The sequence below is a fragment of the Clytia hemisphaerica genome, unplaced genomic scaffold (genome assembly GCF_902728285.1).
Source record: "Clytia hemisphaerica strain Z4C2 unplaced genomic scaffold, Clytia hemisphaerica genome assembly, whole genome shotgun sequence".
NCBI classification, from domain to species: domain Eukaryota; kingdom Metazoa; phylum Cnidaria; class Hydrozoa; order Leptothecata; family Clytiidae; genus Clytia; species Clytia hemisphaerica.
In genome coordinates, this window is record NW_027104441.1 from 1,462,365 (window position 1) to 1,477,344 (window position 14,980).

General features: G+C 34.5%; 3 protein-coding genes across 3 annotated transcripts; 2 read left to right on the top strand and 1 right to left on the bottom strand.

Moving 5' to 3' along the window:
* The first annotated feature begins 1,873 nt into the window (after positions 1–1,873).
* Positions 1,874–10,432, top strand: LOC136820933 (uncharacterized). The gene is made up of 10 exons (XM_067077169.1): positions 1,874–1,991; positions 3,321–4,007; positions 4,502–5,266; positions 5,550–6,187; positions 6,385–6,593; positions 6,956–7,256; positions 7,389–7,538; positions 7,707–8,099; positions 8,323–8,620; positions 9,109–10,432. Exons 1-10 carry the CDS (start codon positions 1,976–1,978, stop codon positions 9,402–9,404), a joined length of 3,753 nt encoding a protein of 1,250 aa, XP_066933270.1. The 5' UTR covers positions 1,874–1,975; the 3' UTR covers positions 9,405–10,432.
* Positions 10,433–11,357: 925 nt separating this feature from the next.
* Positions 11,358–12,221, bottom strand: LOC136820966 (myc-associated zinc finger protein-like). Its single transcript, XM_067077197.1, has 2 exons — positions 12,132–12,221; positions 11,358–11,890 (listed from the first exon to the last, which is right to left on the bottom strand). The coding sequence occupies exons 1-2, from the start codon at positions 12,189–12,191 to the stop codon at positions 11,393–11,395; spliced, it is 558 nt and encodes a 185-aa protein (XP_066933298.1). The 5' UTR covers positions 12,192–12,221; the 3' UTR covers positions 11,358–11,392.
* A 293-nt stretch (positions 12,222–12,514) lies between these two features.
* LOC136820967 (uncharacterized) lies at positions 12,515–13,949 on the top strand. The gene is made up of 4 exons (XM_067077198.1): positions 12,515–12,680; positions 12,869–12,952; positions 13,265–13,342; positions 13,542–13,949. Exons 1-4 carry the CDS (start codon positions 12,615–12,617, stop codon positions 13,854–13,856), a joined length of 543 nt encoding a protein of 180 aa, XP_066933299.1. The 5' UTR covers positions 12,515–12,614; the 3' UTR covers positions 13,857–13,949.
* Positions 13,950–14,980: the final 1,031 nt, after the last annotated feature.

Consider the following 14,980-nt stretch of genomic DNA (forward strand, 5'->3'; position numbering starts at 1 on the left):
CACTCTAAGTGAAGTAAATCTATTTTGAAGACCAAAAAAAAACATTGATTGACATTCAACACATTCAACCACTTTTGGATTCAACTTTACTTATGTGTACGTACATTCAACTTCTTTGTACTTTGCCGGTATCTTGTTTTATTAAGAAGGACGTTCTCGAGTTACGACCATATGATGGTCTTTAAAGCTCAAGAAGCTCTATAAACAATAAAGCTACCGTAGTTTTAATAAAATAACAGACAAAGACAAAATTACAGTTTGAACAAAAATATCAACAAAAATGTACATTTGAAAACTTGAGCAAATTTCTTTAAAGATTCTGGAAAAAGAATTGAAATCATTGCTGAAATGAACTTCTGACTAAATTACAGTATTTATTCAGTTTTAAAGACGAGAAACAAAATTAGACATACAAAACAACACTTTTTCCAGTCAAAGACGAAAGAATCAGCTAATCATCATCATAACCAGTCTGCCATTTTGTTTGTTTTGATTTGCAAAAGTAATATTGTAATTCGTGTTATGGTGTAATTATATACTTTTTCTATAATTTGCATTTATAACACTCGCTTCAGCTTTTCAATGCTAAATCAAAACTAATGAAATGTAATATATAATTAATGGTAATAGCATATAACGTAATATGAAAATGTGTACAACATTTACCGCTGTATAATTTACCGCCATATTTTTGCGGAACACTTAATTGGCCGGAAAGCCGATTACGACGCAAACACAAAAACAAAAACAATTCGCAAAAAATCGAGATTCCAGTCCAATATCTATGCGTGAAGCTATGAGTGCCTCCTCGTCGCTGCGCTCCTGCGGGGGCAATAACACCCATATTACTGTATTACACGAATTATAGACGACTCCAGTCTAGCATATTCAAAGGCTAGTGATGCGCACAAAGAAATCCAAAATGGTAGATCAGATTTGAGCTTTTTCTGTTGTCGGTTGCAGAATTTTCATCTTCGTCTTTTCTGGTATTTTTTGCTGTTGTTTTCTTGTTTCTGTCTGTGTATAGAGACCCCTTGCCCAGTTGGCGACCGAAATTTTTTGATTCAAATTTTTCACTTACTTTTTACTTTTTTGAAAATCCTTTTTTCGACCAATGCGGCAAACGACCCACGGCATGGCCCGAACATATGTTTGGGCCTGTTCGGACCATACCATGCTCGGGCCACAAAAAAGTATTATTGAATCGGCCCGAACATTTTGTTCAGACCATGTTCAGGTCATGTATTTACAATAGACCTTTTTTCAAAGAGGCCACCCTGTTGAATAATTATGTAGTCCAGCAGAAAAACAATGATAAAACCATGATGCATAACTATTACCATATGCATGATACAGTATTTATGCATGGCTCTATCATTGTTTCTATGGCTGGACTACATAATTATTCAACAGGACGTCCTCTTTGAAAAAAGGTCTATTGACGACCCTGCCGATTCCCCGGACTCCAGGGATTTTCTTGTTGCGTGTCCGGGGATTTTAACATTACTTTTTAGACTTACCCCGGACGCCCCGGACTGAACGCGCGGTCCGCGCGACGTACTTTAACGATCGCGCGGGCTCTTCTCAAGTTTTAAAAAGAGACCTTGGCGTGGTCAAACGCCGTAAGCGATAAGCTTATCAAAACTTATCACCCATATATTTAATAAGATAGGCCAATGTTAAACAGATCTTTCCGACAAGAAATCCGGCACGTGGAATTTCTTATCAAAATCGTCAAAATCAAATCAAGATGAGAGTAGAAATTAACAAGTCATGATAGATAGATAGATAGATATATATTTTACCAGGATAAGACTCCTAGGAAATATTTACATATGTAAAGTATAAGCAATAACTAAAGCATATACAATGTTTTTCTTTTTTGATAAAAACTAAAAGTACCATGAAAATGTGATATGAAAGAATTTGAAAGAAAGCAGATATTCCAGACCTTTGAACCTCACCCTCAACAGTGATGTCAACATCTCAAGGTAAGTTAATTTTTGTTCTTTTTTAATGCCTTTTCATCAGAGATCTCCTCACCCAAGTCCATGGAGAGTCCATTTTATATTCCCACCAGCCCAGCCATGGATATACCAATTTATAATTTAGTTTGTTTAGAGTTTGAAGTGAAAAGAGAAAGAAAATATCTTTTGTCTATCACTGATTCCAACTTTCCTAATCATTCTTATCTCCAAAAAAAGGGTTTTGGAATTTAGAAGAGGGATGTCAACACATGTCAACACATTATTAGACCAACTTAACAGTACTTTCTGGTATATACTTCCTCAGGGAAAATAAGCCTCATTTTACCAAATTATCAGAAAAAGCTAAAAAATAAAAGATTTCCTTATACTTGCTAGTGTCTGATTCTTGATATGGGTGGTACGTCAAGATGAGTTATATTTTCTAAGGAAAGTACCCGAAAAGGCCAGATTCTTATACAGATTTTGATCAGTGTATTTTTGCCAGATTTTGTGCTGTACAGTATATATTTTTCCCAAAATTTATCCTGTACTGTAATTGTATTTCTGTCCTATTTTGGAAAAACTAGGCTGGGAGGATTGCCATTAGGCATCAAGAATTACTGCATCTATTGTAAAGAATGCAAATTTCTGTAATTCTACTTGTTTAGGCAAACCAAAGTTGCTTAAAAGTTTTCAAGCTTGAAAGGTGAATTTAAAGCTACTAAAAATTATAATTCTTAAAATTTGACTGCAGCTTAGCATTGCGTAAAGAACATTTCCAAAACAAAATTCTTTGATGACGTCATAAAAGTAGTAGTTTTAGCAGGCTGTTGTACACATAGATCTCTAAAGCCCGAAGGGCTAGATTTGCGACTTTTATCGAAAAATGAAGCCTAGGTTTAGAAGGATTTCCTACCAAAGTCACGTGACTAAAATATGCAATTTCAACGGTTTGAGAGATGTGAAATAGCGTTTGCCGCCTACTTTTGTCTCGCACTCCGAAAACAATTAAAATGCTAGATCCTATCCATCGGCATGAAATTTAAAAAGTCAAATTTTTGCTTCACTTTTTTTTGCTGGAGAAAGCTTAAAGTTGCCTATCTAGCCCTTCGGGCTTTACAGATATCTGTGGTTGTACAGCCTAAAAAAATAAGCGATGAACTAAAAAAATTGCGCGACAGAAAATGAAAACGTTTTCATTTTTCATTCCAAATCTTTTAGAATTAATTTTGATTCTAGGAAAAAAAAGTTCTTTGCGATGAACTGTGTCCACTTTAATTTTTTTGGAGACGGACAAATTTTTCTTCAGTGGACACCCAGACAAAAATTTTTGCTAATTTTCCTTTATTTCAGGAAATCTTAAACGGTCAAAAGGACGTCCAACATTGAAACAACAACTGGAAAAGGATCAAGAAGAGCTTTTGCGAAATCCTAAAAGAAAATGTGTAACATCATACTTTAAATCTTCAAGTGGGAAATCTATCGAGAAACCTATTAACCCTTCTACAGACCAACCAAGCACTAGCCATGATCAATCTTCTCGGGAAAAAGAAATACTTAGTGAGGAATTAACACGTGTGAGAAATGAAAACTCAAACTTGAGAATTGAAGTGATGTATTTAAAGAGACAAGAAAAGAACGAGATAGAGATTTTACAAGACACTAATAAAAAGCTGCAAGAGGAAATAAGTGTTCTAAAAAGAACTAACCAATACATAACGGAAGAACTTGCTTCAGAAAAATCAAAACTGCAAAACGTTTTAAAGCATGATATGGTTAAGGAAGTTTTGAGTCTTTCCTCGGCAGAAAAGAACACGCTCAAGCCAATACAAAAGGCTATAATCAAATCGATCATAAACAATTCAATTTCTAAACGCAGTACTTATTCTACAATCGAACGTGATTTTTGGCTGGATTTATACCACAATATCTCACACCGTGTATTCAATCGAGTTAGCGGAACTTTGAATGGACCCTGGCGCTCCACTGTTGATAATTGGAGTGGACCAGTTGAAAGAAACTCCTTTAATCTATCTTGGCGTAAGTATTCTTAAAAGCATATTTGTTACAAATCTTTTCCTTCAAAAAACATACAGGTATCAATAAATGATTTCTCAATTCAATTTCTGTTCAGTTGTACTTAAACGGAGAGGGTGTAATTTTCAAGGGGGGTTGGTATTTTAGGTAATACTGCTAAACAGGGAGGGTCTTTATAAATGGTGGTTTCTAGGCCAAAAAAAACAAGAAGGTTCCCCCACAAATAGCTGCAAGAGTTGGGTTTGAAATTAGCAGTTGGCTGGAACATTTTTATAAGATTTATTCTCATGGTGGTTGGAATTAAAAGAATGTGATGGAAAATTACCAGTAAGAAAGGTGCTGAAGAATTGAAAATAAAATTTATTAGCCAAGTGGAAATCCACTAGAGACTTGAGAGTAGTCAATAAACTCCAACTGTCACCTGAAAAAGGCTCTCCCATCTACTAAAGGTTGCCTTTACCATCTTCATAGATCTAAAACAGCTGTTTTTGCTTCAGGTATTGTGGAAAGAAGCTGTAGATATGTTTCAGAATCAAAATCAGAATTAGAAATTCCAGAGACTGATCCCATTACCAATATTGAAAAGATTCCATGGTCAACCAAAACAACCACCTTGGATGATCTTACAGTTGTAACAAATTGTATGGTTGACGAGACTGCCTTGAAGCCAACTGTGCAATTCAATCGAGATGACAAATGCTTGTATGGGTTTTCTGCAATGCCACGATTTGTTTTGATTCGTAAGATCAACAAACATTTTGATATCTCTTCTTTTTTTGATGGTTTGACACTGCAGCGAGACTCAAAAGACAACAAACCAATTTGTGGAGTTGTGGAATCAAGAGGTAATTTCATTGGGTATGCTCAATTTAAAACCTACGAAGACTGGAAAATCGCCTTGACAAAAGGAAATGAGAACTTTACAGTTGAAATGATCGAGTCCAACCCTAGGGTGAATATGAATAATCCCAAATCTAGCGTGGATCAAATCTTCCAGGATTCTGAAAGTATTGGAAGACCACATTCAACATATGTGTACTCGTTAATGATATCCAACTGCTGCAAATCGTTACCAATTCAAGAGATAACGTCAATTAGCACAAACAACCGCTTTTTACAACATCAAGACCATCAGCTTCTTGCCTTCAGTGTTATGAAAATGCTAAATTTCTATGGAATTCCCATGTTCCAGTTTGTGGCAGATGGTGACTCAAGATTCCGGAAGCAAATGCTCATCATGACTGGTTATGTCCCATCTCTTAGTAAGTTTTTGCTTCGCTTGTTTTTCATCGTCAGAAAAAAATTAAATAGATCAGTGTGTGGAGTTTTTCTAATGTCATTTAAAATTGACTACAAACTGGGCATCAGGGACTGCTTTCATTTTCATTCCAAAACACTCTTAGATTTTTAGACCCTTCCCCATCTATAAGAGACCAAAAAGCATTACAAGACCAAAAAGTATTACGCCTTGCATAACTTCTTCCCAAATTTTTAGGAGTCTCTTACAAATTTTACTGACAGACAAAAATTTATTTTCTTTGTTAGCATTGATCCAGATGAAAGAATCGTTTTCCGAAATCAGCCAGAACCTTGTTGATGAGTCTCTCAATTATGGGTGGAAGGTAAAGCCTCCAAGTGATTTTCAGATTTGCCACTACATTCGTAAGTCAGAACAAATGGTCAGAGCAAAGCAATGCAGTTACTTAGAATCCAAAGCAAATGAAACATTTTGCGCGGAAGATAGTAGCAAAATCAACTTTTATTTAACCGTACCTTGCCTGGCAGATGTGTTCACGATGTCTGCCCCATTTATTGGTGGACTTCCAAGAATGGCAACACAAGATCAGATGCATTGGACAAGGAAGTTGGCCAAGTCATCCATCTTATCAACAAAACCTTTACGTCTTGGTAACTACATTGTGACATTTCAGTCCTTAATTGATGTTTACCAAATGGGTCCACAATTTGGTCTACTGAAGCAAGATGTTGACATAAACAATAAGACAGAGCAGGCATCAGCTGAGAGACTTATCTCTGTGTCTTGTTTGAGTGGATTGAACAAACTTCATTGGGCTAAAGCCACACAATTCCTACTATATGTTTGTAAATTGGGTTTTGAAGCCTGGTGGAGACATGATCTATATCCAATTGAAAGAATTGCAAATAGCTACTATGTATGCAAGGTAAACCCAATAATATGGTCTCATTCAGTGTTTTAGGCTACCCAGACAAAATTTTAAGTAATACTATCCACATGCAAAGAATCTCTATCTTAATCTTCCCTTCTCACTTATATAGCCTTTCTGATGTATGTCATACAGTGACAAGCCTATGCCATTTATGATGATGAATAAATAAGCTTTAAATTGTTCTTTTTTAGGTCTTTCACCTCTGGCATTTATGGGTTAAGACCTCGAAGTTAACTATGAAGTCGTGCTTTGTCACTTTGGAACTCTACCGAGATACATTAGTTATGTGCTCATCACTGATGCACTTAGCCTTGACGTTCAAACTTTTTTTGCCACATTTGCCATTTATGCCTTGGAAATGGTCAGAATTCCCAGTTGAAAACTATTACAGTTCAGTTCGGTAGGTATCACTGGTAATTTAGATGGCTTTATTATTTTGATAACCCTTTTAGCTTTCCTTTTTTAAAGATTTCCTGGGTCCGATAAAAAGCACTTGAACAGAATTTTTGACTCCAAAACTTATCGATTCTATTTAACTGTGTATTTATTTTCATTTGACGTTTTTTTACTTCAACACAATTCACCTTTTGCTTTCGTGACTTTTGACTTTGACTTTTATTTAGGACTGGCCACTTTATCCATCCAAACTAATCGGTTGTTATAAATTGATCAGATTTTGTGATTTTTTCGGATAAACAAAAAATGATGAAAAAATTCCATAACTAGCTAGCTAGTCACAAATCCACAATTTTCTTTATGCAGGTTTTTATTTGGTAATGACGATGAATTTTCTGCTTTGGAATATCTGTACAGAACAGCAAAGCAGATGGCTCAACAGAAAGTACAAATCAATGGAAATATATCAAATATTAGAAATAAGCCAAACGCAAGTAAATGGAGGCATCCCAAAGTTCCAACCAAAGATAAAAACCAAAATCTTTTTCACAACGACTGGCAACTAGTTGATTTGTTAAATCATCTTGAAAAAGTTGACATTGGAATAATAGAAGATTTTAAAGTGCTCGGAATGGATGCATTACTATCAAAGCAACCACTATACAAGGTATACATCCCTCCAATCTTGCCAACCCTCATCTGATAAAAGGTGTCAATCTAATCTCCAAACCAGCATAGTTATATACTCGAATTCCATTTTTAGTTTGAAAGTCAATTATAGACGTGTTTTAACCTTTAGGCGAAATCAGCAAGAGAAAGAATGAAGAATCAGTGGGATCTTTGGAACTTTGGAACACCTATTAACACGTATAATTTCATCAATTGCTTCAGTCCATTGTCTGTCTCCACTCCTGTGATATCTACTGATGAAATAAGAAAGATAAGACAAGTGAGTGAAATTTATTTCTTAACAATACAATTATTTTGGTTATTCAACCTTTGAATCTCCCAATTTAAAATTTGACTATGAATGGAATTAACATGTTGAATATTTTAGGGGAGAATCCTATGCTGGCACTGACTTATACCCCTTAATTGTTTGTCTTTCAATTTTCAGGCACCACACATAGAGGTTGACGCAAGAGCAATGACACTAGCTAAATATGTGACTGTGTACAAGCAAAGCGGTGGTGCTACTACTTCTGGTGTTCGAAACGCCAAACGATTCAGACAAACCACTACTCCAGCAAATATTACCACTGAAAACGATGGAGAATCTAGCAACGAGGAAATCAAAGCTGGTGATTATTTCTTCTCGAATACTTATGGTGTGATCGAAATCCTCCAGCTATGTCGAAAGAAGACATACACAAACACTGTTGACGATTTGACAAACATAAACTTCATTGGTATTCCTTACCGCAGAGTAGAAAAGACAGATGTCCATTTTGCTTCACCAACCTACACTCGAAAATACTACTCCCCCTTGGCAGACATATATAAGAAAAAGGTACGTGGATGGTTTTTGAGCTAAGTTTCATAAATCTTTTTTCTTAGATGTGTGAATAAAATTCATATCATTCTGTGTCTAGTTCATAAATCGAATCACTTACTTTCTTAAGGATGGCACTTTCCGAAGAAAAAAAACCAAGAAGGGGTACAGAAAAGGGGTAGATAATGGATCGCACAGTTTTCACTGAGGGAGGTCAACAGATTTTAATTTTTTTTTTTAGATCAACATATCTGAGACGTGGTTTCAAGGTTGTGACAAATACGTTAAATTAGCAACGAAATACCCAAGAGGTGTTAAACCTAAAGACAACATTGAAGAAGAAGAAGGTGACTCTGAGAGATATTGTTTTTGTCGTGAGCCAGGCTGGCTTGGAGGCAACTTTGTACCTTGTGCCAACGAAGATTGTAAAATTCAGTGGTACCATCTTCAATGTGTGAATCTGAAAGATTTCCCGATGGAAGATTGGAAATGCCCGAGATGTCTTGATGAGGATAATTGGTGTATTTGTGGAGGAAAGAGTAAGTAAACGCTTCTGAGTGAAACAAGGTTTCAGAACTTTATTGCCTTCCGACTTTGACCCTTCCCATATCCCTAGTGGGACTATAAGAATGACATTACAAGTACGTATTCCCTGGGCTACGTCTGAGAGCAAGTTTGTAGGCCCAAGATACAAATAGTATTTAAGATGTTGGAGTGGATATCTGAATTGAAAAGGGAGGAGCTTTAAAAACAGGTTTCATCAAATAAATTTTTACAGAATGAAATTCAAGCTTTCTCGTCACATGGGGTCACATGGGGACCAGTCAAATTTTCGAAATTGAGTTCACCATCACTTTTTGCGATCTTTAGGACCCAAATGATCATTTAAAAAAGTTAGTTTGCTTCTAACAAGTCTGTGCACACGAAGGATGTTTTTGGAACATAGTGGCTCTCATTAAATTAAGCACAGAAGAGTAAGGCCAGAACGTCATTCACTTATTGAAGATGTGATTTTTCTTATTTACAGAATCGCGGCAAGGTATGGTCGAATGTAGTCGTCAAGAACTTTGCCCTGTGAGATGGTACCATCTTAAATGTGCAAAATTGAAGTCTGTACCAAGTGGCCATTGGATATGCGATGAGTGTATCGAGGATTTTCAAGATGACAGGATAACAATATGCTTTTGTGACCAAAAAGTAAACCTTGATGCTATAATCAAATGTAACAACCCAGTTTGTGAGATAAGTATATTCCACAAATGCTGTGTTGGAGTCTCGGAGTACGTTGAACTTAACGGCTGGACTTGCCAAGTATGCTCTTGAATGAAAACGCATTATATATGAAAATAGAACAACATTCCGCATTGTATATAGTTTTTCTTCGATCTATGTTGGGCCAAAATTACCCTGGGAATGAATGAATAAACTAATTTTATAGTCACTATTTCATGTATTTTTATTGCATTCAACATAAATTTGCATTCTTCCTGTTGGTTCATTGAATAATCTTACATGGGTAGAAAATAGAACATCGCTAATCAGGGGGGGGGTCGGTACTAAAATCTCAGACATCATGACATTTAGTGACGTGGTGGTATGCAAAAAAGCTCAAAAAATAATTTTAGTACCATGTGTACTAAAATACTAAAAAGGGTGGTCTCTTAAAGAAATTTTTGAAAAATCTTAGTATTTTGTTCTAAAATCAGCCAAAATGGAGTTTTTTTTTAACAATTTTGGAAAAAATTTGATTTTTTTTTTCAGGAATTTTCGAAAAAATCTGCAGAAATCTTTCAGAACTTTTCCAAATTTTTAAATATTTTTTGAAAATATTTTTATGTACAGTTCAGCACAGTTTAGTAATAAAATTATATTATTTTGCAGATTGATGCACTAAATTCGACTAGGTTTGTAACAATGACCCCATTTTGGTAAATTTAAAGCCGTAAAAGGGCAAAAAATGGGTGGTATCTATGTTAAATTGTTCAAAATAATTTTAGTACATGTGTACTAAAATAACATTTTCGAAAAAATAGGTGGGGGTATGTCAAAAATTAGCGAAAATCCTTTTAGTACTCATGTATGTCTGAGATTTTAGTACCGACCCCCCCTGCGCTAATACAGTGAAATGAGTCGATTCTATAAGAAGTTTCTTTTTTCCTTCGCAGTCCTCTTCATTTTTTGTGTCGTTTTTTTCTTAAAGTTTCTATTTCAAGTTAATTTATATTAAAATATGCTGCAACGGTACTTCTCACTATGAATATAACATAATCGTTTTTGAAATTTTTCTTAGGAAAGACCTTTTTTATACATAAACAGCGAAATAAATCGTATTCTTTTTAATCCTATCTACTCTCGGGACTCTTTCGAAATTAAACTGGTCTTTTGTATTTATTTTCGCACTCCCACCCCAAAACAACTTACTCTTAGGTTCCAAATAAACGGGGGGGGGGGGGTTGGAAAATTTTCTAGATTTTAATAAACGGGGGGGGGACCTAATTGGCAGGTGGGGTTGGAAATTGTACTTCTGAAACCCAAAAATAAGGCACAAATATGCTAAAATCAGGCTATTTAGAGCAAGTTAAGGGGTCTTCTCTTTGACAGCTGAAAATATTCTTAGAGATTAATTAACGGGGGGGGGGCGTTTATTTTTTACAATGAACCTTTTTATTTTCTTAATTTCGAACATACTTGTGTAGATAAAACATTTTTTTTTTAATTTCTAAAAATAAAACTTTCGCTTTCTTATAAGAATATCATTCTCTTATTAATGTAAAGTATACCTTAACCGCTCTCAAGTGACGTTCAAGAAAGTGAATTTTTACTTTAAAAAAATGGGTATCTTCCTAATCTTTTCAGACTCTTCCTGGAGGCATTCTTGGGGTATTCCTGCGATTTAAACAAATCCCGCAAACATAGGGTATTCTTATAAAGAAATGTGCTTTTGTGTCTAAAACTTCTCTTTTTCCTTCACTGTATTTTGTCGAATTAATAATTGTCGGTTGGATTTATTTTTCCTAATCTTTGAAATCTTTGTTTGTTCCAGAGAGTTTTCTTAAAGTTCCTTGTTTATCCTTATAAAAACTATTTGTTCGGGTAGGATAGAAGATCTACTTGCATTTAATTTAGAAAGATTCTACTACGAAATACAAAATCAACAAAAAAGAATTGGAGAGGCCGAAAAAAATCGATATACTTGGGAAAGGTGTATTACTGCATAATTAATTAAGACATGAAATTATAATTATAAAAACAGTAAGATATCTTTCGTTATTCACATTCAGCAGTCTTCTCACAGAGTCACGTTCATTAAATTAATCTTCTATCATTGCACACTGGTCTTTCTTTGTATGTGCGGTCAGTCTAATCTTTGTAGGGAAGTACTTTCCACATTTCGAGCATTGATGATTCGAGGTATTTTGATGGACTTGTTGGATATGCGTATCCAAACGATCTTTCGTTGCTTTTCCTTTTCCACATAGAGAGCATTTAAATGGTAAATCTTCCTCACGCGTATGGTTGGTTAGAATGTGTCTGTTTAAGTGGTATTTCGTACGATGTACTTTTCCACATGTTTCACATGTCTTTGATTTGTTTCTCTTCTGTTGGGCTTTCTGTTCCACTTGGACGCGTTTTGATTTAACTGCATCATGCTTCTTTCTTTTGTTTTTAAATTCGTAATCACTGTCCACTTCTATCACCTCTGGTTCCTCCAAAGAATTTGGTTCAATCGTCAAGTCCGGTTCTTTCGTTTTGTTCTTTTCCTGGGAAGAATTTGGCTCGTCGAGTGCTTTTTTCTCGATATTGATCACCTGAAGAAAACAAAAAAATTATTTGTTAGCTCTGACCGATATCATGAAACTTGCTGATATATATTCACTATATCACTATTGGTTTGAATGTTATGAGTTTTATAGTAAGTCTTGATTATGTAGCTTTCGAAAATCGTAATTAAGGATAGTATGTTGTAAAATTATGTAAATGAGGCAAAATAAAAATTCAAAAAAGCGCCTAGATTGAAAATAGGCTGAAAGCTTAAAGTAACAAACCTACCTCTATTTCATTTGAAGAAACCCCAATTGTCAATTCAATGTCAACCATGTCCTCTGCCATTCTTGCTATTGTCTGTTAAGTTAATATAATCCTTTCTTTTCCGCTTATTTATACTATTTATACTTTACCACTGACCAGAGTTGGAGGGTTCTCTTTTTTCACACTTTCTTATTTTTTGCAAAATGTGCAGAAGCCGTATATTACCAACTGACCTGCTGGAGGCTTCTCTTTTTCACACTTTCTTATTGTTTCAGATTTTCTGAGTTTGATGTCATTTCGAATGACGTCATAGTCACATTGGATAAAAAAACTGAAAAACAAATTTTTGAGCTAATTAAATTTGAAAATTAATTGTTCATGCACGATTTCAGATGTATCATATTTCAATCTAGTGCAGATTTAAGGTAGTCAAGAGTGCACCAAGTCCGTTTGTACTAGTGTCTAGTACAGTCTAATTCGCAGTCTGTTAGGTGTTTGCAAAATATGAATAATTCAATCGAGATCAGTGAAAATAGCCATCCAAACGATCTTTTCTATACACAACAGAAGGTAAGTATAATATCGTAATACCTTACTGTTTTAAAATTCTCTCAGCAATTTTTAATTTTTGCTTCTACTTTTTTACATCCCATTTTTATGTTCAGGAAAGCTTTACGCTGTTATAGAAAATTGCTATATACGTTCTTTTTGTGACATCCAAAAACCAACTACTATTATTTTGCTTTCTTTGATATTAGGATGGAGAGAAACCAAAGAAACGACCTGCCCTGAAAATGAGCCCTATAAAGTTTGAATTATCGGATGATGATTCAATGAACCCCGTAAGTAAATTCATGTTGCTGACACTAAAATATTTGAATGTTCTTATAAAAAAAGTGTATTAAGAGCTTGATATTCTTAATTGGCGGGCTAATTAGCTAATTAGCTAATTGAACATAGTCTTTCTTCCCACTTTTGAATTAATACCTTTTCTAAATATTTATATCATTGTACATATATCTTGCATTTATTTGAATTGATATTAAGTAAAAGCTTCTAACCAAACTTACATAATTTCAGGGATACACAGAGCCTAAGAAAAAAGCCTAAATGGCTCCATCATCAATTGTAAGACAATTTCAATTTAATTTTAGGAGACGACTATGTCCTCAGAAGAAACCAATGTTGAAGTTGACAAAAAGAATACGGAAGATATTAAAAGTGTTTTTAAAGTGAGTCGGTTTAAACTATTTCGAAAAAAAATGTTGATTTTGATTTGAAAATGAGGCTCGTTAAAACTTTTAAAAGATACAATTATGAATTAAAGGACTGCTGTATTTGGTGATAGGCAAGAACAAGTAAAATTATAAAACATACAACTTTTAAAAAAATACAAAAGCTAAGAAAAGCTAAATATTCTTTTGATTTCAGGAACCTCATCTTGACACCGATATTGACGCCGGTATCAGAGTATTGAGATTTTTGAAGCATAAAAACGTCGGTGAAATTTTATCAAATCATGAGAAGGGGGCTGTGAAAACCGAAGAAAAGGCGACGCAAACAGAAGAAACAATGATGATGCGTCGGGACTTTGCGTTGTTAGTGAAAGACCTGGAAAAAACGATTCAAGAACTAAAGTCCAATATCTCACAGCAAAAAAAACGCATTTATTCAGACATTCAATCCATAGAAGCGATAGATGAAATGTTGGACGATATTATGCCGAAGTGTGCCAAAATGGGATAGAGGCGAGTCTACAACCTCGATTTTCTTAGAAATCTTAGAAATCTACTAGAAATTTTCATCAAATTATTAATCCCTTTTTTGTAGATTAGGTATTATGGCCCTATATTAAAACATATGTAAAAAAGATTGTAATTTTAACTAATCGAAGAAGCTCTTATTGTTAATAAAAACTTGTTGATTACTTTTATTAAGAGAGGATTAAATTGCCCTCGGGAGTAGCACTCGTCTAATTTGGTCTTCGTAAAGTACCGCACTTAAAAGATTCTTTTTAAGATGTAAAGATTCCGTTTTGTCAAAAAAAGTCAGTTTTTTTTCATTTCAAGCTATTTTGTATTGAAGTATATCGTAAGGTTAATATTCATTTGTTTTTCAAAAAAAAACTTTTTATCTGAAAACAAAATCAAAATCTCCCGAGATATTAGCGTTTTAAACTTAACAGATTTGAACTTATATTTGGCTATTATTGCTTAAAATTTTTTTTCGGAAGTTATTACAAAAAAAAGTTGTCAATTAACCGCCTATGACAGAAAAAAAAGGAATGGTATTTAGCAAACAACTTTATTTTAATTAGTGTCAGATTTTTAATGTATTGGTTGGCGGCGTGTGTCTTGCAATTATCCGTAATTCCACCGCAGACTCTTATTTGCGTACCGAGTGTGAGCCGACAGTAAAAAAACTCTTTTACATGAATTGTCACCGACAATTGTCTGTCTTTACAGCAGGATTTCTCCCGTGATTCTGGTTGAAATCCCAAAATTTACATTGGATGATAATGATCGGGCAGGTCTAAAACGCCTAATACCTACTACTTAATACTTACTACCTAATACTTAATACTGACTACCTAATCCGTTTGGATACTTTACAGACCAGAACTTTCAGGCCCTGGCTCTTCTTCGCCTGTTCGAAATTTATATTCTAAGAAAATTAGTTTCGTGGAATGTGTTATCTAAAAGAATATTTGAATATTAAAGTAAATATTTTCTTCGCCTCGTATAAGTACAAAGCAAAAGGTTATTATCTTTATCTAGTTTTTCTTCCTTTTACTGCTCTCTCTATTATGACTTTGATTTAATTATAAGAACACATGTGCAAATATCTAAAATCAGTTATTCTTATACACC